The sequence below is a fragment of the Anopheles aquasalis genome, chromosome 3 (genome assembly GCF_943734665.1).
Source record: "Anopheles aquasalis chromosome 3, idAnoAquaMG_Q_19, whole genome shotgun sequence".
Classification (NCBI taxonomy): domain Eukaryota; kingdom Metazoa; phylum Arthropoda; class Insecta; order Diptera; family Culicidae; genus Anopheles; species Anopheles aquasalis.
In genome coordinates this window covers 25,274,352-25,302,286 of record NC_064878.1, presented here as the reverse complement: position 1 = coordinate 25,302,286, position 27,935 = coordinate 25,274,352, and the positions used below count along the sequence as shown (strand labels likewise).

Here is a 27,935-nt window from a genome sequence, read left to right as displayed (position 1 = left end):
GGTAAACACGATGATGTGACAGAGGGGGCGGGAGGGGCAGCCCAGGCGTCTACTTAGTGGCACAGCATCCCACGGGAATTGTCGTGACATCGTCTCGGCATCTCATTTATTTCGAACATGATTTATGGAAAAGGTACGCGCGGCCCAATATAATGGCCTCTCTCTCTCTCTCTCTCGCTCGCTCTCTCTCTCTCTGTCGGTTTACTCAACCTACCACTCCGTGGTCCTCTCGCTATCCTTGAGAAAAGTCTCAGAATCGCGGCCCGACGTCGGTCCCCTTTGGCCCGATGAATCAACGCCGGTTAAATCATGATAATGGTTCCGGCGAGTCGAGAACGTTACCCACGGCGACTCGGCAGCGGCCGTGTCAGTTGATGATGAGCTCCCAGGGAAGCCGGGGCCACTCGCGGCGAAAGAAAGCACATCCTTCAAGATGGAAGCCAAAACAATCTATCATTATTTGCCTCGGCGTACTCGCCGTTCCCGTCCACGCTTTCTGCCTTGCGATGCGCGATACGACGACGACGACAAAGATGATGATGATGAAACGCTCCTCCTTCTCGTTTGCTTTCTGTTCTGACTTGTGTTTATCATCAAAACCCGGGAGCAACGCCTCGAGGCACTATGGCTCAGGCCGGAATGTTTGGAGTTTTTTGTCCGCCAGTCGCGAATCCTTAATGCGGATGAAAACCAATGTCTCTTCGCCGACGGAAAAGAACAGATCCACTGAGCACCGAACCGTCAGTTGAACATTTTATATTAATTTACCTTATTACACCGGCAGAGTGACAGAGATGCAGGTGCAGAAAACATATCATTAGCCTCATTTCGTTTCGTTTCGGTGCTACTTTCGCGACTGTAGCGCAGCGTCCACTGTTCGCGTCCGCTCGTCAACCCCTCGCCTGGCCGTATCGAATTGCCGTAACAAAGCCCACTCTTCAAGCAGGCCATTAATTTCCGTCGTGTCATAAAGCATACTGATCCCCCCCGCTTCGCCAGGCCTTCAGGCATTTTCAACATCATTAACGTCACCTGTACCGGTGTCTGGGGGCGTAAGACAAAATCCTTAATAAACCTTTCTTCCCTTTCATCAAGGAGCCCGCGCGGTGCACGATTGAAGACGCGGTCTCGTCCCTTCATGCTTCGCGCGACATGCTTGCGTGGTATCCTGTTGTTATTTGCTCAAGCTGGCCATTTACGACTACCTCAACAGCAGTGTTCACTTAATGATTGTTGATGATTGCAGCCTGGTCTGGTGGTGGCATTCTCTAACAAGCAGCCCCCGTTTGTATCCTGTTTTGTAAACATCTGACGGAGAAATAGTCTTCAGAGAACGGAACATTGGATGCCGCTGGCTGCATTGAGCCTACGTCAAGATGAAGTTGCTCCTAATTACTGGCCGCAAAACTTCTCAATCCCGGAACCATTTCGAGGTCACAGATTGAAAACTAAACGGAGCGAGAAAAAGAGAAAAGCTTTCTAATTGAAACTTTGCGTGCAACGCCACAATCAGCGGCCGTTAATTTGGTTTTGTCTCATTTAACGGACCTCCACCCTGGCCAAACGGAGTGAGGTCCAGTCCAGCCTTCCCCCCCTCCGCTGAATCACTGTGATCGATTGAGGTCCAGGGTCCGGGCCATCCCATCACGTTCCGTGCCGCCCCTTGGAAAGGCCGTTTTAATTGAAGATAAATGTTTGTTTGGCTTCAATTTATTTACAATCCCCGCGTGCTACTTCCCACGCCCCACGCCACCCCAAAAACGGAGTTAATGAGCGGATGAGCATAAAAAGGTTGGGTTAGCCGTCTGCCAGTCTGCCACTGCCACGGCCTCATCCAAAACCGCACCTCATCCAAAACCGCACATATCTTTGCTGCTGCTGCCCCTGGATAACACGTCCAGGATTCCGGATCCGTCCCTCGTTTTTTTTACGGCTAATCAACCCGAACCGTCGGTCGGTACCCATCTGGCCAGTAGTTGTTGGGCTGTGTAGGCCACACTCGCACTCGCACTCGCTGCTACCAGTGCTACCAGGGCGCTCCGCATCTCCGAGTGAATATTGGCTATAAAACGGGAACGGATGCCGCAATCTTGCCAGCTTCGGTGGTCGTTGGTAGCGTGTCGCAGTAGCACCAGTAGCAGCAGCACCATGTCTTGTTTGACACGCGCTACCTCAACCACCAAGGCACCTGTGTACTCGGACGGACCGAAAAGGAACCACAACCCGCCATCCGCCAGGCGGGCGGGCCAACACGAGCGAAATACTTTTCGCCGACAATCTTGCGCTGTAATCCTGAGCTTCCTGCTCAGCGAGAATGCTCGCTAGAAACATAAGAAAACATAGCGGAGATGAAAAGAAAAAAAGAGCGTGGCGGTGGAACAAAAAGTGAACAACAGAAATAATACTTCATTCGCTGCAGATGTTAACCACCGGCCCCCGAAAAGCCCCCCCCCCCCCCCTCCCGACTGCCGAAGAGAAGAAATACGTCGCCACCTGAAACCATGGAAACCTTTGCCTCGGTTTTCTCGCTACTGAAAGCTGCCACCTCACCTGATCTCACCCTCTCTCCACTCACATTTCATCATCTCCCTGGATCGGGCCGAGTACCGAGTGGCAGAAATTTGAAGAATGCCTACGCACCGAAAGAAATGAGAATCACGTGTTGGGCAAATATTTACAAAATAAAAGGATTACATTTCACGCCCGGCAGCTGCGCGGCCGTACAGGCCTCACTATCGGCAGCAATGTTGCCCTGGTCTGGGGGTAGAAAAGGAGATGACTTTGTGTTGGCTCATGTTTCATGACAACGGAGGCGAAGGAGATGGTCAGGACTGTGTGCGGGGTCTGTGTAACAAGCACACCAACCGTGAACATTGAATTACTTAAGATACTCACTCTCCTTTTCTCGCTCGCCCGCTCGCTCGCTCTGCGTGTTTTGTGTGTACGGAATGCCATGCCGCATCGCTCGTCTTCGTGCCGCGTCGTAATGGATGCTGCTGCTGCTTCTGCTCCGCCTCTGCTCCCGTAACCTTGAAGTCTTCTCCCGGCGTGGGAGTTCAGTATTCGCACCGGAACTAGATGCGAAGCCAACTCGCGCCAACGTATTCCAACATTTCGCAGAACCTGGGGTACGCCGTGCACCACAATTTCCGATTTATTAACCTTCGACATTTGTACGATTTTGCGGTACCGCGGTATCACTAATGGGGCACACTGTGGATGGTGCTGTGTGATGGTAATGGTGGCCAGCAGGACGCTAATACTGAAGCCGTAGTTGTTTGTTATCGAGTGAGCGCGAGCGAGCGCTAGCGAACAAACTTGCTAAAGGGCGGAATCATGTTTCATGGATGGTGGTCGCTGCCACTAATTAGGAAAGGTGCGCTTGGCGGTGCAACTGGGTTTCTGCGACTTTGGCATGATCATTACGCTTGACGCTGCTAGACTTTCACAATAATTACATGGTTTTGCTTGGCTGCATGAAATACACCATCGGAATGTGATGAAGGATGGTTGGCGAATGTGAAACATATTTGCTATCAACATTCTTCGAATGGGATGCTCCAGTGCGCTCCTAGAAATAGCTCAATTATATTCCAGTTGAACGAAATGATGCAGCTCTGTTGGTGAAGCTCGATGATGGAGGCGCCAGGTAGCTGGTAAAATTGCATACTTTCAGGGGTTTTTAATAGGAATTTAATAGATAAATAATCAAGGGCTCTCGAATTCCATTATGCGGTGAATGTTAAAATGTTGAATAAATGTTTCTTCATCCATTCTTCTTTTTCTGTCTTTTTATTTCATTATCAAAATTACGCGATTAGTTTGCTTTTAGCGTCTAGTGTTATGTGTTGATTGTTGCAAAGCAATCTTGCATTCGAGCATCACTGCAAAGTTGAAACATTTATTGCAAGGCGTCAAATGGCAGTTAATGCTAAGTAAATGCTCGATTAAGTGCTGTAGCACGTAAAATACAAAACTTCTTTCACTCATCGCACTCTCAACAGATCCACTTGCTAAGCTGCATCGATCCACCACTTTCATTAATTGAAGCGAGTCGTGAAAAGCGTTTCATGCAACACCATTTCCTTAATCTCCCCCCCCCCCCCCCCCCGGCATGTTCTCTTCATATCTCGCAACGCAATTATCAGTCCGGTTTGCCGGTGGCTGAGTTGCTCATTAAACAATGCAATCAGCAGCATTTTTATGCAGCACCTGGGCACTCGTTTGTATTTTCTGTCGGTTCCATGTTTACCTCCAGCCACCTCGCATCCCCCCAGCATCCAATTCCAACACTCGTCTTATCGCGAAAAGGATGCAGGTGCGTCGGCACCGAAATCGAGCCAGTTAATCGAAACCCCATTATACGGGAAATAAATCTCATTATCCCGTCGCGCGGCCCGGGCGACAGTAACACGTGTGTGCACCACCACCACTGTCGGCGTGCGAGCAAGCGAGCTGTAATCACAAAGCCCTCCCCCACTGTCCATCCCCTCTTCCCTGCCTTGCTCCAAGCGCACGCATATGTAATCGGTCACCATCGGTCGGTCCCGCGGTGATCACTTTTACGGCGCACCGGTTCGCACTTTGGCGCGGAAAATCTGTTTTCCGTGACCCCGATTCCCGTGGTCCCGTGCTTTCCTGTGCAAGGAAATACAACAGCAACAACAGCAACAAAAAAAAACAGTCACACGTTGAGCAAACAAAGAGCAATGGCGTAATAAAGATTTATTCATTATTGAATATCAATATTAATTTCAATATTTAATTAACCCACATCGAGAGTGCACATCGAGGAAGGGATGCTCGTACGCAGCTGCATCCCAATCCGAATCCGAATCGGCCACAGCTGCATTGTTGTCATAGCCACCAAACTGTCACGGGCCTTTCGGCACCGGCCAACAAATGAGAAAGTGGCCAACGAGTGAGGCTGGATCACAAAACAAATAGACCAGCGAACAAGCGGCCAGGTTTAGGCCTAGGACAAACTCTCTCCCTCTCTAGACGAGCTCATTGTTGATGTACCACATGCATTTGTCGCTTCTGCTCGAACGAAAATGAGTTAGCGGGCTCGCTAGCCGCTTTGCATTATTCAATGGAGGCGCCAAAACAAATGCCCAATATATTCCCCGACATTCGAAAGCAGGAGCGAAATAAATAAAAAAAACAGACATGTGCAACATAAAAAAGGGCTCCACCCGACTCTTGCTAAACCCCAGTCAACACCACACAGCGGGCGCCGGCGTCGTTAAAGTGAAAAGTTATAACCATTCAAATTAACATTTAAATAATTCAAACACACGGCCCTAAACAGAGGGTGGTGCCGCGTGCGCGCTCGCGCTCGGATGGTTTCTACGGTTCTGCCCCATTGTTTGATCACAACACAACCCAACATACACTCCAGCTCTAGCAAGGAGCTAGAGGAGAGGAGCAGTAGAAGAAGACACGTGTGTTTGGAGAGCATCGCAATCGAACCGTTTTCCCCCGTTTTCACCTTGCACCGGGTACTGTCAAACTTTCTAGGTTAGGGCCACTCCATGACAGTTCGTTTCCGAGCGTTCAGTTCAAACAGTAGGCGTTTTCCAGTCGACCAAAATTCGAATCCTTTTCCTTTTGGGCATCTGTTTTAGGTTAAGAATTGGTCGGACATTAAAAATAGATCAAAAGTTCAACGTTTTCGGCAGCAATTCTTTTTTCACGCTCTCTCTCTCTCTCTCTCTCTCTCTCTCTGGAGAGAGCTCCCCCGAAGATTGATTGGTGCCAGTTTCACCGAATCACCTGCAGCGGCACCATGCTGTGCCCTCGTTCGCTTCTTTCCGGGGCACTCCAACGATAAGAAAATGCAACAAACGAACTTGCCGCTTCATTTGCAGTGTGGCCCTTCCGCCGCGCTGCGCCGCGAGTGTGATAATGGCCGCACATTTATTTATGGCACTTTGGGTTGCGCTTTTGTGCCGCGATGTTTTTGCCTTCCTCCCTCCATGTGCACCCCCCGCCCCGGGTAGAAGGGTGAAATATTATGTTGTTCAAATTGATAGCACCGCGCTTAATGCATGCGGAAAGGTTTTTCAATTTATTTCACACCCAACGGGCCGGGGGGGGGGGGGCGCTGCAGAACGTGCTCCTCAGTTCCTTCTTCGATGATTTCAAGCGACCGGAAGTGCCGTGCCGTGCCGTGCCGTGCCAGCAAGCCAACCAACGCAAGCTCACCCCTGCTAGGCTAGGTGGCTTTGAAGGACACGGAGCTGGAAACGCCACCGCATCGGATTGTCGGACCTACCTGACCGGAGGTGAAGTCGAGGGGGGGGAAATGCCGAGAATGCCGTGCAGTCAGCTGCGTAATTCGAGCCAGCCAGCCATTTTTGTTTTTTTCACCCTCACTTTCCATTCCCTCCCTTTCGCTGGAGCACAGGAGCAAATATCGCCGGTTTGCCGGATTCAACTTTGGGCGTTTGTTCGTCCGTCCGTCCATCCGTCCGGGTCCATCAGTTTTGGCAGTTGGCGCACACAGAGCACACTCCGCTCCGCTCTGACGCTTCGCACACGCTTGGGTCCATGCTGGATTTTCTTCGCCCGTCCTGCTGGCCAAACTGGGAACACAATATCCCCCGGAACTCACAGAAAAGGGTGAAAAAAGAAGGGAGAGGAGGGGGCGGGAAACTTTTCTTGTTTGCTAAACTTGATTTCCCCCGCTTTTTTCACCTCCTGGCATCATTCACCGTGCTCCTTTGTTCCGAAATTATGGTCCCGCTCCGGTATGTTTGCCGAATCTGCATCAATGCATTCCGCTGGAAAAGCGCACTCCCCTTCGCCCCTCGAGGTTCCATGTTTTTTGTGCACGTGCACCTTCCTTCGTTCCCTTTTTTTGCACCTGACCTGGTTTCGGTGTCGGTTCCGGAGCTGTTTGATTGCAAACGGTTTGATTAACGGATGCTTAAGCGGATCGGGTCAATCCTGCTTCTCTTTCTTCTTCTTCTGCAACTTCTGGTTCTTTTTTGGTCGTTTTTTGTTCGTGATCCGTGATGGTACGTGAGCTGAAAACAGCAGCAGCACCACCACCATCACCAGTAGCAGCACTGTTATCACAAACAACCGATAATCCCTTTCAGTTTAAAACCCTCGAACGTTCGATTGATACGGAGGTGATCTGGTGAGTGTGCTGAGGTCTGCTGAGGTCCACTCCGTCCGTTTGTGGTAGTCATTTGTTTAATACAAAATTGGAATTAACAAAAACTGGTTCTTCATTTCCAGCAATACTTACAATTGAAGCTCCGTGCCAGCTCCTGGAATCTGAAGAGCGTCTACAAACGGACCATAAAAAACGATGATGAACGAGTAGTCGGCTCTGCGTGGTAGCAGTATCGATGCTAATTACAAAACCCCCTCGAAGAACCGTCCCATTGGCATGTCACTCCGCTCGAGACGGGCATTCGAGCGCGCTAATAGCATTACCAACTCCCGGAAAAACAACCCCTAACGCCCGATACCAAGTAGCAGACCAGCTGGTTGGCAGACTGGCTGGAAATTGAATCAAATTTCTGACATTTTCCGTCCGTCCGTCCGTTCTGTCTTATCAACCGCCAGCGACCAAGGCCGATTCCACACTTTCTGCCATCGATTGTTCGAAGGGGCATTCCAGGGGACCATGGGAAGGAAGCGTCAATATAAAGCGTGAAACGTGGCGCGCCAGCAGAGGAACACGTGCGAAGTGAAACATTTAAAAAAAAATGGCAAACACCGCCACCACCAACAAAGGGGGAGGGGGCTCTCCCTTTCCAATAATCGGCAGCAGGAAGCCAACACGCAAACGGCTTCCGTGGCCAACAGGCTTCTGGGTGGTTGAAGGGGGGTTGAGGTCGGTAGGACGAGGAAAGTTTGTGTGGATGGCGCAACGGTTGGTCATTGAAATAGAAAATTGAATTTCATTTCAAATAGTTGCACCACCGACGGTTCTGGGTTGTTTCGATGTTTTATGTTTTCGCGGACCACCTAGTCCGCGTCTAGGGCGGGAGCCTATTCGACTCGCCTTTCCACCCAATTTGATGGAAAGCTTCCGGGCTGTGGCTCGGTATTATTTGATTGAAAAATCCCTCGCACTCACCTTCCACCGACTAAGGGCCCTTTTTTGGTGGACGAATTAACAACGGGCGACCTTCGGACGTCAATTCGGAGATCGTTGAATCGTTAGTTAGGTCAGGTCGAAGGCCACCTCATCATCCGTTGCCATCGACTCCGGGCACGTAGTTACAGCGAACAAAGGAGCGAGACGTCCTTCTGCACTAGGTTCCGGGCTTCGAGGCATATAGTCGACGCAGGCCGTGAGGACATGAGTCCTGACCACTCACGGATGGCTCTGCACATGTGCTCTGTGCAGACGAAAGCCACCTTTCCTGGGGACACCCGAACTAGAGTTCGATGAGGCCAAAAATGGAAACTAAGTTAAACATCATCAACGTTCAAATATTGACAAACACAGGTGGACACGGAACTCACCCAGCTGCACCTGCACCTCGCGGAATCCTCTGACTCTGGCCAGACTGCGACCGACCGTGCACTGACCAACTGGTTCGCTGTTTTCCGATGGCACCGCGCCACGTCACCGAACAGCTCCTCCAATTCCTTATTTGCTACGAGTTCGAGTGCGAGTCCGAGCCCGAAAACCTGGTGCCAATTAACTGACTGGCTGCGGTGCAGGCGTGCGTGGAGACGCGGGTTTCGTTTTGTGTGTCTGACTTCGACCGGGAACACGCACCCGGGACAATGGCCCGGGTAGGCAGCGGTGGTATCGGAATTTTAACAAGCTCGCTACTACTCGCCGCGTTCCCGGTAGTTCCAATTTTCCACTCGCCAATACCGTGCACTTGACAGTAGAGTACGGACTGAAACAACTCCGAAGCCAGAAGTGAAGTGGCAGACCAGAAGCAGAGCTGACCAGGCATCAGAGCTGCAACATCATCACGAATGGCTGACTACTGGGTACTGAGGACTTCGAGCGCGGATTCGCAGAAACAAAATTCGTGGCTCGATTGGTTGGCTGATCTTCAAATTTGCATTGCGCATTGTTTTTGACCGTTGATTAACTAGCTGGAATGGAAAAAGTGGTCCGTATTCGTATCCGGGGATCATGATGAAATGTGGGAAAAGTGCGATTCCGTCGGGCGCCAAACGAAAAGTCAACAAAGTTGCACCAAAGTGGCTTTTGTAATTTCTTACCAAAACAAGGACCACTTTTGACGATTTTTTGTGCCGTAACCATTCAACTTTATTCTTTCAGATGAGTGGCATATTACATTACAACTTTTGAAGAATATTCAGTTCTATTTTGGGGAAGATTTAGTTAAAAACTTCATCCATGGCATCAAATTTAGGCAATAGCGTGTCTTCGCAAAGATACTTTTTATGGTGCCCATCATGGCTGCGGAATGGGTCATCAGAAAAATACAAATGGATACTCGTTTGAAAGATTATAAGTTTATCCAGGTAGCCCCGTCAAGTTTTTGACAAATTTCCTATTTTTTAATTTTTGGCAGATTTTTGAAGTTGATAAAGTGATGCTTTTTACGATTTCGCCAAACAAAACGATTTTTAAAGATTTATTTAAAAATAAGTATCAACAATTTTCATGATATCTTGACGGCACTACCTGGCAAACAGTATACAGATTATGTGTTAAAAATTTCGAATCAATTTGCCCAGTAGTTTTTACGGTACGATGAGCACCGACTTTGAAAACGATGGTTTTGGGAAACGCGGATTTTCAAAAATCTATGACTTGGTCAGCTTTGCTTCGATTTATCCTAAAAATTTACACAATGTTCTTGAAAGGATCAGCATTCAGAATTTTTTTTTTAAAGTATGTGTCACAAAACAAAATTAAATATGCCCCCCCTTAAACGTCCAAACATCCGAATCACTGTGTCAATGTGTTTAAACTGTCAATAAAAATCAATTTCAATCCAGTCATCAAAATCCGCACAAATTGTGACACCGCGTATTGATATTGAGTATCTCTTCGCCCCTGCCCCGGGGACGGAATTCCATCATTCCGAAACTCCCAAATTGGTTATTGACCAGCCGGCCCGGATACGAAACCCAAATTGTCAACTATCCGGTGGTCCGGCGGTCCAGCGTTCGAAGCGTGGAAACGGTTTCCCAGGAAAAGTTTCACCTTCGTTCCCGCTCGTTCCCTCACTAAATGTCACTTTCCCACTCCTCCGTTTGTCGGCAGTTTCGGCGACTTATTGCGAACGTCGGAGTTCGCACGAACGAGATCCAAACTGCAATCGATCCCCGGTACTTGGCCACTCATCAGCAAACCGGGGATGCACTGTCTCGTTATCACTCCGGATTCTCGCTCACTCGCTCACTCTCGCCTTGGCCTGTTAGCTACGTGACACATTCAATTTTAATTAGAACATTGCACCGGCCACACCGGTCCTCACTGTGCCAGTGCCAGTGCAAATACGCCTTTTTGATGATCACGTTCCGTGCCTCTGTCGGTGACTTACTCGGCGGAACGTCGGTTCGTTCGTTCGTTTGTTCGAAAACGTAACTCATGCCACTTTCTCTTCGTTCTCCTCTTTCTCTACAACCACAGGTACCGCATTCGGGAACAGCCTCTCGGATCCGATGCTCGATCCGGACTTCATCGACAGCCCGCCGATGGTGCAGCCCAAGTTCACGTCCCGCTCGCAATCGATACGCGCCGTGATCGGCGACACTATCACGCTTCCCTGCGAGGTGGAAAACCTGGGTGAGTACTAGAAGCGGGGAGCGGATCCTGCATTTCTGCTCGTTTTTCCCCGCTTTTCTTTCTTCTTTTCATCCCAGTCCTTTCTCCGTGTGAACGGGTAGATCAGGACTAACAGCGAACGAAAGAACATCCTCCGCGCGCAAAGGACACTCTGCCTCTCTCTGTCTTTATCTCTCACTCCTCCTCTGGCTCTCTATCTGTCAGCTAGAACAGTGTAGCTGAAAGCTGGCCCAAGGGACCCACCGTGCCGCGTGCATCGTTTGTGTTGGCTCGTGCCAGAAGGAATGGATACGCGGCAGAACGCGCGACATCCGGTGGAACCGAGGTCTCGGGCTCCGGCTCGGTTACCATTTTATCATCTTGTTTTTGGGGATTTTCCTTTTCCACCGGCATCCGTTTTTTTTCTCCGCCCCAAAAAGTAAGGTTTTCATCGTCCTTAGCGTGACACAAAAAACTGAATGAGGGAACTGGTGAGGGAAAGTGAGCCCAGAAGGAGAGGAAGATAAAATTGGCCCTTCAAAAAAAAAAGAGAAAGGGAACGATTCGAACGAGTCCTGGCCTTACAAACTCACGATAAACTCACGCGGCAAGCAAGGAGCAAGGGGTAAGAGAGTGGGCCCGTGGGGTAGATTATGCAAAAATGTTCGTTCCGGAATGTGGTGACGTGTCGCAGGTCAGCAGGGAGAACGGGTGCTCCAGTAGAGGAGCTGAAATACAACCGACACCGACACCGTGAGTGTCATCTAATCTGCCAGATTACAGCCATACGCCATCAATCCGACGACCGTTCCGAGCTAGGTGCTAGGTGAATATGGGCGGACGCTCTGGGGGGGACGGAGAAAGGATTGGACGTGGGACCGGGATCCCCCCAATACCAGACAGAGAGAAAAGAAAGGAAGACAAGGGATTACACCGACTACGTACAACACTCGTCTATGTTATTTGGGAAATTAAATTCCCACCATCGCAGCAAACGACGCCAAGTTGACAAGCCTAATGAGTGACGTTTGTAGTGGTAGTGGAGTGGCTGTCACTACACTTTTGGCAAGATGGATGTCGTCGCCATCGTTACCATCGGTTGAAAAATTCAATTTCTCCACGGTGTGCGTTGCGCGATGCCCCTCATTCAATTACCCGTCCAGTCCGGCCCCTGTTTTCACCTGTTGCCTGCTCTCGGTTCGGTTTTTACATCCACGGATGCGTACCAGCGGCACCATTTCGGTCAACATGCATCAACTGGGAGGCTGAGTCGTTTACTCGACCAAACGCGCTCAAAGCAGTTGGCCACGGGATTCGTGAGGGGCGATCGATGCGCGTGCGAAAGGCACTATCGCCTACGATCTGATACGGAAAAAAAGGAAACATATACCCGAACAAACATGGCGGAAAATCCTGGATCCACGGTACGCGGAACTAATTTAAATGCAACTCGATGCTGCGCTCCTGCTGCTGTATTCCACGAAAGTGCTCCCTCCAGTGCTAGTGTGCTGCTGGCGGTGCGGTACCTGGAATTGAAATGTGCATTTAAGCTGTTATTTTAATTGAATCATGCTGCCGGACGCAGTTCATTTAGCGCGGAGCCCGCACCACGAACCGCGCACCGGAGCGAACTCAACGGAGCGTAAAAATATACATGCATTTACTAAATCAAATAGCATGATAATTAATTTTTCATATCCCATTTCGCTGTACCACCATCATCGGTAACAGCAGCAGCATACGTGGTGGAGGTGTACTGCCAGCTAGCATTCGCCTGTGCACAATTTGCGTCTCGCAATCTGGTGGGCTTCCGTACCGGGGGTCTTTCTCTCTCGCTCGATGCTTCCTGATGCTGCTGATGGAACTCGCATCACAAAGAGCCGTGGGTTCTTCTTCTACGGAACGCGACGGACGTGGCCTCGACGTGAAGCTCAACGTGGGGGGTCTCGTGTATAAATTATTTCGATCCAGTAGCACCCGTACCCAGTGCTAGTGAGTGAGTGCAGTTGCACTTTTTGGTCAGTGGAGTGGACTAGTGTTCTCCCAAACGAACCTTTTACACAGACACAGGTACTACTGCTATGGTTGTGTGCTGCCCCAAAAATCGACCAATCTCCAAGCACACAACACAACTCGCAGGTCCACACTAATGGTGCAATCGAACACATCGCCAAATAACTCCCATTCCAACTGGGTGAGGGAATCCAACCAGGGATCGCCTAGAGCACGTCAGATCCACGAGGAATGTCCTGTTCCCCTCCATCTGCTGCACTATTCACAGTTTAATCCTCTCTCTCTCTCTCTCTCTCTCTCTGCACCTTTCGCTGACCGGCATGATTCGACGGGCGCAAATGAGCGTATTTGGAAAATATGTTGTCCCGCCCTCGTCACATCCTTCCTGCCCTCCAGCGTGTCGCTTGGCACAATTTGCAGAACGTCCTGGATCGATCGCCGATGTTGGTGCTGCTCCTGTTCGATTCGGTCCTGTGCTGGATTTTGTTTGAACTTCCGGAATAGTCGTGGATCGGTGGGCATGGGCATGCTGATCAGCAGCACCACCACCACCAGCATCCAAAGCATCCAATGGCCAGACAATCAGTAGAAACGTGACGTCCGGGAGACGGGAGGATCCGGACCGGTGGGTGCTTTTAATGGAAAACATTTTGCGGTTGTCCAGCGCTGCTTCTGCTACTGCTGCTGGATGACCATGTGGCCCGATGTTCGGGCAGGGAGGCTTCGCTGATGATAATTACAGTCCAAATAATTATATTCTTTCCGCTGCTTCTGGTACTCTTCCTCGTGCTACTCCTGCTCCTACATCCTTTGATTTGCTGTGTATTGTTACGTGCACTGGCATGGCATCGGTGGTGCAGCGGAAGGGGGAAATTTACAAAACGATTGTGAAATTAATTTAGACAACAATTGAGCAGCATCAGCATCCCGCTGGAGCATGGGGCAGCAACCGCGATGCAATTTTGATCCCGTTTTCCAATCGGATGGCGGATCGCCGTACCCGACTGATTAGTAGCGCGGAAGTGGAGCTGCTCCGGCTGGCTCTGCGGCCGCTGCGGCCGCCGGTACGTTTGCATGTAAAGGAAGTACATTAATTACACACCACAACCGCAGTCCGATCGGTAGATGCGATGCGTTGTTGGTGCAGCGCTGTCACTGCTGTCGCTCGCGCATTTCGTTTACATTTGCACAGCGTGCTGCGCTTTTCGGATTAGCAACCAGTTTACTTTGAGGTTAGGGCACGGGGAGAACGACAATACGGGCCCAGAGTGCACGATGTTACGATGTGAATTTGAGGGATTGCATTGTGTAATCCAATTAAAACTGCTCCGAAAATCCCGCTCATGGATAACGATGGATCGTGTTTTTTTCCATTTTTCATCCACCGCTCTCTATGTAATCGGGACGATCAAACGTTCAAGGCCAACTGCAATAACCTATCATTCAAATGTTAGGGAATTCTTGAAATGATTTTCAGTAAAAAATGGAGCCAAATTATTCAAAAGTTGTCGCTCTCTCTTTTATATTTTGATCATCATGCTGTAGCTTATTCCTTTTCTTTTGTACAGAGTGCGCCATCAGGATCAGGATCAGGATATCCTATTTTAAAGTTGAATAACTCTGTCAATTTTCAGCCGATTTTGACAAATAGAACAGTTTCTAAAACTTCAGACTATGCCATTTTAATAGTTGATCACTTCACGATAAAAGAGCGGACTAAAATTGTCACACGTTACATTGAACATAATCGGTCAATAGTGAAAGCTGCGATCGTGCAATGGACAGTAAAAAATGGTGGTTTCCTCCTTCGCCGCATATCACGGCGCTGGGCTTTTTTCTGTGGGTCTGTTTGAAAAATTACGTTTTTGCAAACAAATTGAAGGCTATGAAACAACTTAAAGCAAATATTGAAGCTGATATTGCCAAATAACCCCCTTAATGCTGTCAAAACAATACAAAATGCCCGTAAAAAAGCCGCTTTTTGTATGCGCGAATGAAGGCGGTCATTTAAACGATATCATTTTTTGGGTATGACTTAATAAGTGGCATAGAACAATCTAAATAAAACTGGTTTATTTTAAATCGGCTGAAAAATGACAGAGTTATTCAACTTTAAAATAGGATACATCCTGATGGCGCACCCTGTATTATAAAATTGTGGATGATAACTCTTGATCCTTGAAGAAGCTGAAGCTTTTCGACACCTCCAACTCGCAATATCCACACAAACTTAACATGAAACATATTCACATTTAGTGCACTTTTCGTCAAAAACAAAAACAGACATGCCGACAGCACAACAGGCCTTCACAGACCTTCACAAACCTTCGAATTCAGACAGCATGCCCGAGCAGCAGCAGCAGCAGCCGAGCCTCTGATGAAAATAAAAATAAAATCTTTTTAATAGAAAAATTCTTGCACAAAATGAATCCTCTTCCCTCTATGCTCGGACCTGCGGACCTGCGCCTGCGAGCGATACCTTTCTGCATTATCGCAGTACACCGTGAGCATAATAAACACCCGGCGGCAGTGACCGGCCGGGCCAATGGCCCAAGAACAGCCCAAACGGCCTTGCGCCTTGCGCCCCGCGAAACAAACATTGTGTACCACGCGATGCACCAAAAACCGTATTCTTCCATGACCGTGGCGGGAAAAAAAATGCGGAAAGACGAAACGGCAAAACACAAGAACCGCGTTACCGTACTCGCTCGTGCCTCGCTTGCGTGCTTTGTGCCCCAAACCCTCCCCCCCCCCCCCCTCAATGTCCATTACTTTCCACTCGATTCCTTCCCCGGACCGCTCGGAGCAATTTTCACGAAATTAGCAATCCTAGCGCACCATTCCGTTCCACCAACCGTGTTCCGGAGCGCGAACCGACCGGCGAGCGAGCACAAAACTCCTTGTTGTGGTCGTTCTCGTCCTTGAGGGCACCGTGGTGTTCGTTCGTGGCGGCCGATGCCTCGCAGCTACCGGTGCAGCACGAAACATGAAAGAGAGATGATTTTAAATTAAGTTTTAAATTCATTTGCCAAACGGCAAAATGATTCCTCACCGCACAGACACATACAGAGCGCCATTGTTGCTTCGCCGTTTTCTTCTCCTTTCTTCTGACTCCACATTGTCGGCCTCGGTTGGTCGGTCGGTCGACAAACGTCTCGTGCTTCGTGCTGCCCTCTTTTTTTTTGGTCCACCTTTCTATTCCATTTTCCCGCCCAAATTTTCCATTCCGCCGCACAACACTGTTCCCGCTAAGTCAATTCGCGCACGTTTCTGGCGTGGAGGAGCAACTCTCTAGTTCGGTTCTTGAGTTTATTGGCACAGTGCGGGCTCCACACCGGTACCCAAAACTGCTGCCTCCTAATGAGCAGATGGCTTACAAGGCAGGTAGTCGCCACCACAGGAGACAAAGTGGAGAAAAGTGCATTTTAATTCGCTCATTAACATTAAACTATTCAATTATACATTTGAAACGATGATGTATGCTAATGGAGGGGGGGGGGGGTGGGAGGTAAAGTTGAATCAAATGCGCCACCCTCTCGCTAGTAGAAGAGAGATTCAGATGCTGCTGCTTGGTGCTGCGCTGCGTTTCTTCATCGCTGCCTGGTCCGATTGCCTTAAGTGGTACCGCCTGCGATGCGATATGTCGAGTCTTGGTGGCATCAAGATGATGATGATGATGATGATGTGCAGTAGTGCAGCGAGACGCTCACCATAATGCTCGCTCGCTCGCTCGCTGCACCATTAAAATCTTAATGAGTTTTGTTCGCCTCCGACGACGACGAAGCTGTCAATGATGACGGCCCAGCCGGCGTGGAGTGAAAGAACTTTATGCTAACAATTCAAACTGCCAGCCGTCCGCTTATAACTAATCCCAGCCCTGGCTGGCAAACCGCGCCGAGTTGGTGGTGTCCCATAAAGTGAAATCCAATCCACTGAGTCGCAAACCTATATATTGCCACGTCAGCTTATTCGATCAACAGCGCACACACGGAGAGAGGAGAGGAAGAGGACCGGGGAGGGGGCAAACTTTTCCCATATTCGGTCTTAACTTATCACCAAGCGAGAGCCTTCCCCGGAGCAGCAACAAAACTGCAACCAGAAAAGTCCAAAGTCACCATCGAACAGCCGCACGGCCGACGGACGGTCTTTTCTTTTGGGTGAATAACCAAATTGGCTTTCCACGTTATCCCCCGGGAACGGTTTTCCGGGAAGTTTCCGGACCGTACCGGACCGGCGCCACCTTTCCCCCCCCCCCCCCCCACCCTTTCCCTGTGGCCTGTGGCGTTGGTTGGACTTCTTCACCCTCTACGGCTTCGCTCTGCCCGATGCCCAGCCTCAATTCCTCAATTCCAGATTCTCGTCTCCTACAAACAACCGGATCACCCCGGGATTGCCGGTCGTCGAAACTTTGCTGGAACGGTTCAAAAGACGCTTTTTTTTCGATTCACGATTCGCCTTTTTTTTCGTCATGGCCTTTGCTTTGTTCGTTGTTTTTTCTCTTTCTCTATCACTCTAACTGACCTTATCCGTTGACTGTCTTCCCTCGGTGTAGGTCGAAACATACTGCTGTGGCGTCGAGGGAGCGCCGTCGTGACGGCCGCCAACCTGATCATCACGCGCGACACCCGCTTCAAGCTACTCGAAAGCTACAGCCTGCAGATCAAAAGCGTGCGGCCACAGGATGCCGGCGATTACAACTGCCAGATCGGGGACCACGACAACCGGGATCTGGTGCACACGGTCGAGATCCTGGTGCCACCGTCCGTACGCTCCAATCCCGAAACTGGTCACGTGACGGTGCGGAAAGGTGGTACCGCTACGCTCGAGTGTAAGGCTTCCGGCAATCCCGTCCCCAGCATCAGCTGGACACGCAAGGTAAGGCAAGGTTCACGCAGACAGACACGGCTCGCGTGCTCAACAGTGACGTCACGTCTGTTCGGTCTGGTTTCCATTCGCAGGACTCGATACACGGTTCGCCGCACCTTTCCGAGGGTCCCACCCTCACGCTCGAGAACGTCAACCGGCAGGACAGTGGCACGTACCGGTGCTACGCAGACAACGGTATCCGGGAGCCGGTCTTCGTCGACCTGCAGCTGATTGTGCTCTGTGAGTAATTGATTCAGCCAGGGGATGCGAGCGAGCGAGCGAGCGAGCGAGCGAGTCGCACGGATTGCAGGATTGCGATTGCGTCGCCACCAACGTCACACCGGCATGCCGCCACGCCGACACGCCGGAAGCAATCAGTCACTAATTGTGAAATGATTCGACAAAACACGACCCTCCACCAACCAGCCAACTACTCCTCCCTGGTTCTCGCTGGTTTTCCCCCCGGGGGAAGGGGGTTTTTTGTTGGTTCCGTGGTACCGAGCGTCATCCTTTGCGCCATGGAGTGCTGGCCCCTTAGGGGGGCTTGGGACTACATTCTCGTCGAAGCGGGCGCAGAGGCGAGCCGAGCTGAGGATGCCGATGGGGAAGAGGGTTCGGTGGAATTCGATTAAAAATAGATTTCTCGATCAGTGGACACCGGTAGCCGGACCACCGGGGGCCGGTACTTGGACTCGGAGTGGCCGTGGTGCTTCAAATTGAGTCTCCAATTCAGAAGACGGATTGCTTGGGATTGCTTTGGATTGCTTTTCATTCGCGTTTCTTTTTTTTTTCTTTTTTCTTTTCTTTTTTCGTTGGTCGGTTGGTTCCGTCCATTGCTTCACGGTTTTAATTGTGACACAAGCAGCCGTGGTGCAGCATCACAATCGAGCTAGGTCAGGGGTTTCAAACTCCGTGGTCACGTCCACGGTGCATGTTAAGTTTGATAATTAATTGTATGTTCTACGTAATTTTTTTTCTGAAGATTACAACATTGAAGAGCATTGAAAATTGATAATACATGATCTATCGAAAAGTAGACAGGACTTTTTGCATTGGAATGTTTTTGGTGAAGCTATCATAATTTAGGTATTTTTGTTTGAAAGGTGCATCCTTTAGGGATTTTCAGTCCAAATTGCATGACATTTGGTTCACTGAAAGGAAAGTTATGGCGCATAAAGGCAGTTTGTTTGGGTGGTCGGTTGAAGTCTTCTGTACGGCCAAAAAACCAGTATCAAGTTTAGCTTTTAAACTCGGTAAAATGTTTACCCAGTAACTTTCAGTAAGTTTATGGTGATGATGGTCTATCCAGTGGCAAAGTTTATGAGTAGTACAGGGTGTACCATAAAAAAATGAGAATGCTTTCATTGCTCTGTTTTGAGTATTTTTTCAACACCAATATGGCATTATGGGGTATCGTTGTGTTCGTAAGAGTCTTATCTATCAAATGATGTATAATAAGTACCCGTGCAAAAGATGTCTGTCCGGAAAAATGTATTCAAAGGCGACAGTGTCGAGTTTGCTTCGCGCCCAAGAGAAATCTCATAGATATAACAGAGGTCCTCAGATGTAATCTTGGCATTGTTTACAGGATTAAACGTTCTATTCATGAAGGGCCAAGGCCTAGGAAACACGTTAGTGATCGGCAACGATCTGAGCGCACTGAAAAAGTGGTAGGATCCGTCAGAGCAAAAGTTAGCGAAATCCAGTGCAATCCATATGAAAGCTTGCATAAGAGACGAATATCTCAAGATCCTGCATGCATCGGTTGGCCAAATATGACCAAAAAGCAGCCTCTACAGCTAGGGTGAAGCGTAATTTAATAGTTGAAAGGATAAAACATCTTTAGAAAGGATAAAACATAGTTTGAAAATAGCACCAGTTTTCATAAAATCCAATACTAAAATGAATATTGATGTTTATATCACTTTTTTGTAGGAACACGTTTTAGCATGGATTAAAGCAAACTTCAAAACACCAGAAAATGTTGAGTTTCAGCAAGATGGAGGCCCCTGCGATACGTCTTAACGGTCTGAAACATGGTTGAAGGAAAACATGAATTTTTGGTCGAATGATTTATGCCCTCCAAGCGGTCCTGAATTAAATCGGTTGGGCTATTCAATATGGGCGTTTGTTCGACCTAAGACCTGTGAACCATAACACCATACACGGTTGGTTCGCTGAAATCGTTTATCATCAAAGCCTGGTCTTCTAAGTTGAACACCTATTTTACCGAAGGTGTTCTCGAATTCGTAGCCGCTTGGTGAAATTAATTGAGAAAACAGACCGACAAACCCACTCATTTTGTTTGTTTTTGATAAACAAAGAAATATAGAGCGAATGAAATACTTTGAAACAGTAGAAAATATAAAAAAATGGCTTTAAACGTCAATAAAAGATTTTCTCATTTTTTTATGGTACACCCTGTATTAGCGTTTCAAAACCGGCCATGAAGACCTCAACGACAACATTCATGTCGGCCAAGCCAAGTTCGTGATTACGGCAGGAAGCATCGAAAGAGTGCGGGATTTTTTCAAATTAAAAAAAAATAACTGGACCAAACGGTTACGGCCGATTATTATCTAGATGTTTGACGTGTTTCGTCTTGTTCGTCGGATTCTGCAAGAATATCGTGAAGAAGGGAGTTTGCGCTTGCTGCGCTCATAATGCGACGTCTCATCGATCGACGCTCATCACTGTATTGAGCAAAAACTGTATTTTAATAGAAAAACTCTTCCCCGTAATCCCCTGATCTGGTACTCTGTGGCTTAATAGTATTCGGTTAACTTCATTTCCGTATGATTGGAAAACGTTATGCTAACATTTTGGGCGTTCAGAAGGCTTGTACCGACCACCCAAATATACTGTCACTTTAGGCGACATAACTTTACTTCCATCGGACCAAATGCAATGCAATTTGGACTGAAAGTGCCTAAAGGGTGCACCTTTCAAACAAAAATACCTACATGAAGATAGCTCCACCAGAAGCATGCAAAAGGCAATACAAAAAGTCCTGTTTACTTTGCGAAAGACCATGTAGATATGCAATGACAGTAGTATTCGGAATTTTTTTTAAAGAATCATTTTTTCAACATTTCAACATTCACCACCTAATGGAGTTGAAGATCCGTGGGTTATTTCAATTTGTATCCCAAACCCCTGAAAGTTTGCCATTTTACCGGTTACCTGGCGCCTCCATCATCGGCAACGGAGTTACATCATTTCGTTTTCCCGACGGGGCGACCAGTTTTGGGATTGTCTTTACCTCTTTGGCCACGAAAAACGACATCGGTGTTGGGGTTTAGTGAGAAAAACAAATCTTAATCAAGCCATGCACCTTCAAATGATGTGGCCCACTGACTGGTTAATACTTTCAACTGCGAACCGCATGTTAATGAGTTCGAGACCCCCGATCTAGGTAGCCACGGAATCGCCGACTCGTTTTTGAACTCTTCAACGCTGCTCAATTGTAAACAAGGACGACGATTTGTTTTTTTTTTTTGTGGCCGCACCTTGTTCTGCGTAATTTTCACCGGATCCTTATCACGACAAACCCCCGATCCGATGAAAGATAACAAACTGAATCCGCCTTCCGGAAAACTTCTGTTGTGTTGCACGTTTTCTCTCCCCCGATTAAATGGCTTCCGATTTCACGGGATTTTAATCACTCTGATTCGGGCGGCTGTTTCTGCGAAAATTAACGGAAAGGTCGATGCCTCTTCCTGGTGGAGGAATACTTTTCCAGGAATCCGACGGCACCACAAACACAAACGCTCCACGGTTGCGTTTGAGCTGCGTCTTCCTTCCACGAAGTGCGGTACGCTAAGCTCCTACCAAAGCACCTTTTGCCCGATATTCACCAGCAGCAACATGAAAAGACACCAAAGTGATCATAATAATCATGTGCCGCTGGCCCGTCGAAGGCATGCCGGTAGTATACACACATACGGCACACATACACCGTCGAACTAATCGTATCAAGGGTCGAAATGAACCTTCCAGACCAAAAATAATCGACCAAAGCAGAGTGGCACGGCACCAGCACACAAAGCAACACACACTCGGATGGTGGGTGTCCTGGAATGAAACGTGAAGCGTGGTGTGCCTGGCCTGGTGTAGAAACTCCTGGCCTGTTCCTTCTTCTCGGGTGGAACAACGCTCGAGGGATCGAGGGAAAATTTGTTCGCTCGAGCTGATTTTGATGGATTAAACTGCTCTCGTTTGATAAATTTATTTTGCTCTCTTCTCTCTTTCTCTCTCTCTCTGTTGCTTTCTCTCTCTCCAATCTCTCTAACCCACATACAGCACCACCGGAAATCACAGTCGAAAAATCGTGGGTCCACGCCGGCGAAGGATACGAGGCCCAGCTCGTCTGCACCGTACACGGTGATGCTAATCCAGAGGTAAGCTCCAGAGAGCCCGGCACGCTACCGGGCCGTTGTACCGTAAAACTCACACCTTCCTGCACTTCAGTTCGGTGTTGTGCTTTGGATTTTTGGGGGGAGCGGGATGTCTTAAGAGAAGCAAAGGGGTGCCGTTCCTGTTGCTAATCGAGTTTAGCTGCTGTTCTGGTCAAGCGCGCGTTCACAAACTACACATGGCCATTGCTCGGAGGGCCCATCGCCTTTTGAGACGGCTGTGTGGAGCTCCTCGACGTCCTCGGACGGGGGGGGCTCAGCCTTTAATACTTTATTAAATCATCGATACACAGTCGGGCTAAAGCTTTGCATTATGAATCCCGTGTGCTCGTGCTAGAGGCGACTTCTCTGATCTCAGTCATCAATTTGTGAATATTAATAATACGGTCCTCGACGTTTCAAGAATCACCAACCAATTTATTTGCCTCAAAGTGGGAGTGAACGACGACGCGGGACAAATTGGAAAAGGCGCCATCACTCATTCTCTCAGCAATTGCGCGAAATCAAAGAAAGGCATCGCCGAGGCCACCTTCTACCATTATGCAGTCGAGACACAGGCCCACTGAAAAATGCATCCAATAAATCCTACCCTACCCTTTCCATTCTTCTGCACAGCCTGATGGCCTGCACCTCGGTCCTGCCATGGTGCAGAAATTGCGAAGCATTTTCCGGGAAATTCCTCATTCATGGCTTTCGATAGTGAACTTCGAAAGTTCCTGGTAGCGTCACATTGTAAAGCTTCTCGACTGAACCTCGGTAATGTAGGATTCATTTGGAGTGCTGCTACTGCTTCATGAAGGAGCAGTTTTTCTTGGGAAAATCGAAATTAGATTGTTGGGCCCCCGTTCTGTACCAGGGAACCACTGAACCCACTTCACATGCGGTGAATGGTTTTCATTGCGGAGCGAAACAGCTTTTGACAGGTTTCCCGGAAACCTACGACTGACTTGTTCTCCGTTCCACGGGCATACCACCGCTCTATTGACCTCTAATGTAATGAAGCGGAATACCGAGGCAACGGAGACAGCAATGTACGAATGTTTATCGTCAATTGAATCGGTATCGGGTTCCCGGGTCCACCATCGCTATAGCAAGTCAATTCATTGCCCGCCCTGGCAATGCCCGGGCAATCAATCCAAGTACTATATTGTACACTTTATTCGCTTGACCAACGACATAGTTTACTGCCCAGTGCACCCGCTTTTCCTTCCATTCCACTTGTCCAAAACAGAACATGAACGGCACAAACTTGGCAAATGAAAAGTGCAATAAAGAATGCTAAAGAATATCGTCGAAAGTCCCGGCGGCGTTCGCGGGGTCCATTTTACAAATTAAACGAAGTGAAAGCTCGGAGTACTAATCCCCTTTCCGCACTCGTGTTCTCTCCCGCAGGTCATGTGGTATCAGGATTCATTTCTGCTCCATCCGAACGACCGCCGGACGATGGATACGCGGGGCGAGAAGCACTACCTGACGATCCGTAACGTTCGATCGTCCGATTTCGGCAATTACAGGTAAGCGAGATGCGGAAAAGATGAAGACTGTCAAGCTAACTCTCGCTCCGATTTGCAATCCATTCCCATCTTCTAGCTGCGTGGCGGAGAACTCACTCGGGCGCGCCAAGAAGTACATCGAGGTGTCGGGACGGCCAGGGCCGGCACAGTTCCACTCGCCCATGTACAGCCGGTACCGGGAGATGTACAATCTCACGTGGAGCATTGAATCATTCCCGTTGATAGAGGAAATCAGATTACTCTACAGGAAGCTAATGGTGAGTAAAACCCACGAACCGAAACCCTGGTGACCCCTTTCCCGCTTGGCTCTTTCTTCTTTCTCGTTCGGGTGCGCTATCTTTTGTTACAAATTTATTCCCATCCACCCTGGCCGGCAAGTAACCGGAGTGCTCGTTGTGAGCTGCACTTTTATGGCATAACGTCGTCCATTCATCGTTGTGGTCGTCGTCGTCGTCGTCGTCGCGGTGGTGGAAGTATTACAATTTATTACCGCACTGGAACGGCGCTGATTTCGCACCGTTAGAGCATGTTTTATGCACGCGGGCCGGGCATAATTGATACTTTACTGTTCGGACCATTCCGTCGGGGAGGGGCGCTATTCAATTTTCACAAACTAGAACGTTCCCACGTTCGCTGTAATTTGATTCCTGAACTTTCTTAACAGCCCACCAGGCAAGTAGTACATCTCGTGCTTCGGTCCTTCATCAAAAGTCCAGACAATGTGTTTTGTTGTTCGAGTTCGAGCCGGAAAAGTGTCTCGTTCCTCCCGCTTTATTCTTCTCGATTCCTTCTCTGAAAGGAAGAGCGTACTTTTCCCCGCTTCACTAACTAACCGTTTCGCGCCGTTTCTAACCACTTCATCCCCCCCAGATGAACGAGTCTTATCAGCATCCGGGCAGATGGCACGACATCATCCTCAACCCACCGTCGACGCGATCGGAATCCTATCGCCACATCATGACGTACACCATCAAGGGGCTGGATCCGAACTCGGTCTACGAGACGATCGTGCAGGCGAAAAATCGTTACGGCTGGAATGAGGTAATGAGGCGCGGAGGGCATTGTGTGGGCAATTCCATTCTAAATTGACTTATTACACACTCGAGTGCGAGTGCACGTGCCCTGGCAGGTTGGTAAGTGGTAAAGGGGGATACTGGAGTGGTGCCTGGTAATCGAATACTCACGCTAATGATGACAGCAGCGGAGCAGAGTGCTCACTTCATTTAGAAGGCTTAATTCCCGGGCTTGATGCCAACTTGATGCGTGGATCGAAATGTCAAGCATCGGCGGTGCTGGGATATCAGTTAATTATATCGCAACCGTGGCCAATGGCACCAGTACTAGAGATACTGGACAGTTTATGTCCACCAGCGGCATGTAATGCATTCGCATTTACATAAATTGCTTTCCAATGTTTGTCGCAGTTTTTTCCCCCCCCCCCCCTTCAATGACCGCCATTTTAAGCGAATGTCACGTTCGTGCGGATATCACGAGAACCCAAACCCTGGAGGCCATTTCGTGCGAGCTGCGGCATAAACCATATTATCTGCCGCAATTCCGCTTCACGCACCAAACGGGATGCTACACACGTGGTGTAAGAGAAAAAAGTGCTCGAAATAATTTACATAACATTTTTAATTACCTCATTCAGCGGAATTGTAAATTATCGAGATCGCATATGGAGCTCGTTGGTGCACGCCCGGGTTGCAACAATTTCCAACTGATAGGCTGATTAAAATTGATTGCACATCGAACCCGGGCGATGCCTCGCACCGGGTCGCTAACGAGATTCCTGGTAAATTGCATCGCGGAGATGCTGCACCAGTGGCCGGCGACCTGCACCGCGGGTGGATTAAAAACAAAGGGAGAGAGGTCGCGAAAAGCGCGAGACAAAAATAGAGTGAAACAAATATAAATTAACAGAGCAGAAGTGAGTGGACACAACGGGCCGTTGCATTCCAGCTGCAATTGTATCCGATCACCACCGCGCACCACCACTCCATGGCACTCGGTCCCATGCATCAATAAGCAATCGCGGGGAGGAGTTGCACGAAATCCCGGGATCGATCCGGGTCCCAGGGTGCCAGGGTTGCACACAAAAGGGCAGCATTTAATTGTTCCCTGCTGCGTTGAGTGGCACCCCCGTGAGGGTGGTTCCCATTAAATTTCATTATTCCAATATGTATCCAAGGCAGCGAAAACGCGTGGAATTCATTGCTGATTTCTCCTGAATTTTCTGTGTTTTCTTCCTCTCCTTCCTTTTTCCCTATCCCCACAGGTTAGTGACATATTCCAGTTCTACACGCTCAGCACGGACATGCCGAACGAGGACGTGGAGCAGACGCTCGGTTCGACGGCCTACGGTAACAACTTCCGGGCACTCAGTGGTGGTCCGCTGGTTCGACCACTCGATCGGCCGCTCGTACTCGCTGGTCTGCTGAGCTTAATCTGGTTGATCCTGCGCGGCCTAGTCTAGAGGATTGCTGGGTGGGAATAGAAAAAGAGAGAGAGAAATGGAGAAGGATCTCCCCAAATAATGGCAACAACCAGTTCACGATTGTTGCCCTTCCGTTGTCCGATTCCCCGATTACCATTAGTACCACCAAAGGGAAGAGAAAGAGTAAGGAGAGGAAAACATGAATCAGAGGAACGTTTAAACCATCCAAAACACACAAATACCTGCCTCCTGCCCTGAAACGGAGCTAAGCATCAACAGACACTCACAGAAACACACATTACTTACTACTATGTACGAACTTAAATGTAAAATTGACTCATTCCTTACCATAAAGAAAAACCATGGGGGAATTATAGAAGAAGGCGACGGGAACGGAGACGAAGAAACGTACAGGCAAACCATAGGAATGAGATAAGAATGGTGTTTGGGAATGGGATGAAAGGAATGATTTTGTAGTAAAACAAAAAAAGCCCATCAAACCCGATCTCTGAAAAATAGGTAAGTTAAGAAAGTAAAAAGTAAAAAAAAACCTAGCAAGTACGAATGTAATGTAGGCTAAGGCGAACACTAACACTACAGAAAGAAACTCTAAGAGATAGGGAGAGAAACACAGAAGAACAAGAAAATAAGAATAAATTGAAACAGAAAACACAAGAAATTGAAGGAAAAGGATATTCCACACAACACACAGACTCACGCGGAACGCTCATCAAACACAAAACACAGTTGATCAAGCCAAAGAAGGACAAACAAAAAATAAAACAAAAAAAAACGCAAGACGAGATGCAACTGAACAGCGGTAAGACAGATTGATTATTTACCAAGCGCAGACGGCGATGCACCGAGCTGCGCAGCGTCTGATAACGGAACCATCCGCAGCTGTTACCGGGGTATATGAATGTATTGGCTTCCGTAGAGTTTCCTTCCTATGTTGCCTTTACCGTTTTCCGTTTTTGTCCCCCTCGAGAATAAGACATCAGTGTGTTCGGGATGATGCAAACGAAGAAGGTGTTGGTTTGTGCGAGTACCTAATGTCATGAGTGTACGAACGATTAGCTTCAGCCTCAGTGAAGCGCCTACTATTCTAGGGCTTAAGGCGGTGCTTACGGTATTCTTGTAGAGCTGTCACGAAGAGTATACCATTGCGTTTTTTAACAATTTAACCTACCCCCTAAGTTAGATCGCGGCCGATACATGACAGACAGACAGAACGCACAGGCAGGTCCGCAACTCTACGTTTCGATAAATGTAAGGTGCCCTTTATTATTTTGTTTGTGTTTGGAAAAACCAATAAATCTCGCTGAACAACCAGGATCCAGGTTTCGCTCGTTTGTTGATCTGTAGTTGTGCGAATACCGCGGAGCTCGTTAAGCTCTTCAGTTGCTGCTGCGTTAAAAGCATGTTCCGAACAAACACGCGCCGTCAAGGTAAGCTTTCTCGGCTGGAGCGGAACGATGTATTCCATTCCAATAAATTGCAAAGCTACGCGGAATGTACACGGCAAAAATCAATTACTACATTTTCCACGAAAAAAAGCTCCATAAAATCATGTCATTCTATCAACAATCGGATCGAAGTTTCAACGGGGCAGCCAGTAATGTGCACACTATCGGTCGCACTAAGCACCATAACAATGTTATTGCCAGATACTCACCGGTGCTGTATTGTAGTTTTGCTTTGTCCACAAACGCCAGTCCACTCCAGCCTCCAGGACGGAAAAGCACCAGGACTGCGGACTGCGTCCTCTTCCCATTTACCCCGTTTTCCCGTAGTTTAAATTGCAAAATGAGTTTTCGCTTCGCTCAAAGTCAATTCCGGCATTCGCTAACACCATTTGAGGAACCCAGGCAAGGGCGCGGTTGGGGGGGGGGGGGGTTCGAAACATTGGGCACATCGAAACAAATCGTTCAAATTGACATCGACGCCGCGTGTGCTTGGTT

General features: G+C 48.7%; 1 protein-coding gene across 2 annotated transcripts in view; it reads left to right on the top strand.

Annotated features, from left to right (window-relative positions):
• The window catches only part of LOC126575056 (protein amalgam-like), a 73,832-nt gene extending 46,523 nt beyond the window's left edge, over positions 1-27,309 (top strand). For both annotated transcript variants that reach the window (XM_050235555.1, XM_050235556.1), the window contains exons 3-10: positions 10,595-10,750; positions 17,295-17,617; positions 17,701-17,848; positions 21,911-22,008; positions 23,416-23,537; positions 23,614-23,794; positions 24,408-24,578; positions 25,816-27,309. In XM_050235555.1, coding sequence (XP_050091512.1) covers positions 10,595-10,750; positions 17,295-17,617; positions 17,701-17,848; positions 21,911-22,008; positions 23,416-23,537; positions 23,614-23,794; positions 24,408-24,578; positions 25,816-26,013 — 1,397 coding nt within the window. In that variant the 3' untranslated portion in view covers positions 26,014-27,309. The remainder of the gene's footprint in view (positions 1-10,594; positions 10,751-17,294; positions 17,618-17,700; positions 17,849-21,910; positions 22,009-23,415; positions 23,538-23,613; positions 23,795-24,407; positions 24,579-25,815) is intronic.
• Positions 27,310-27,935: the final 626 nt, after the last annotated feature.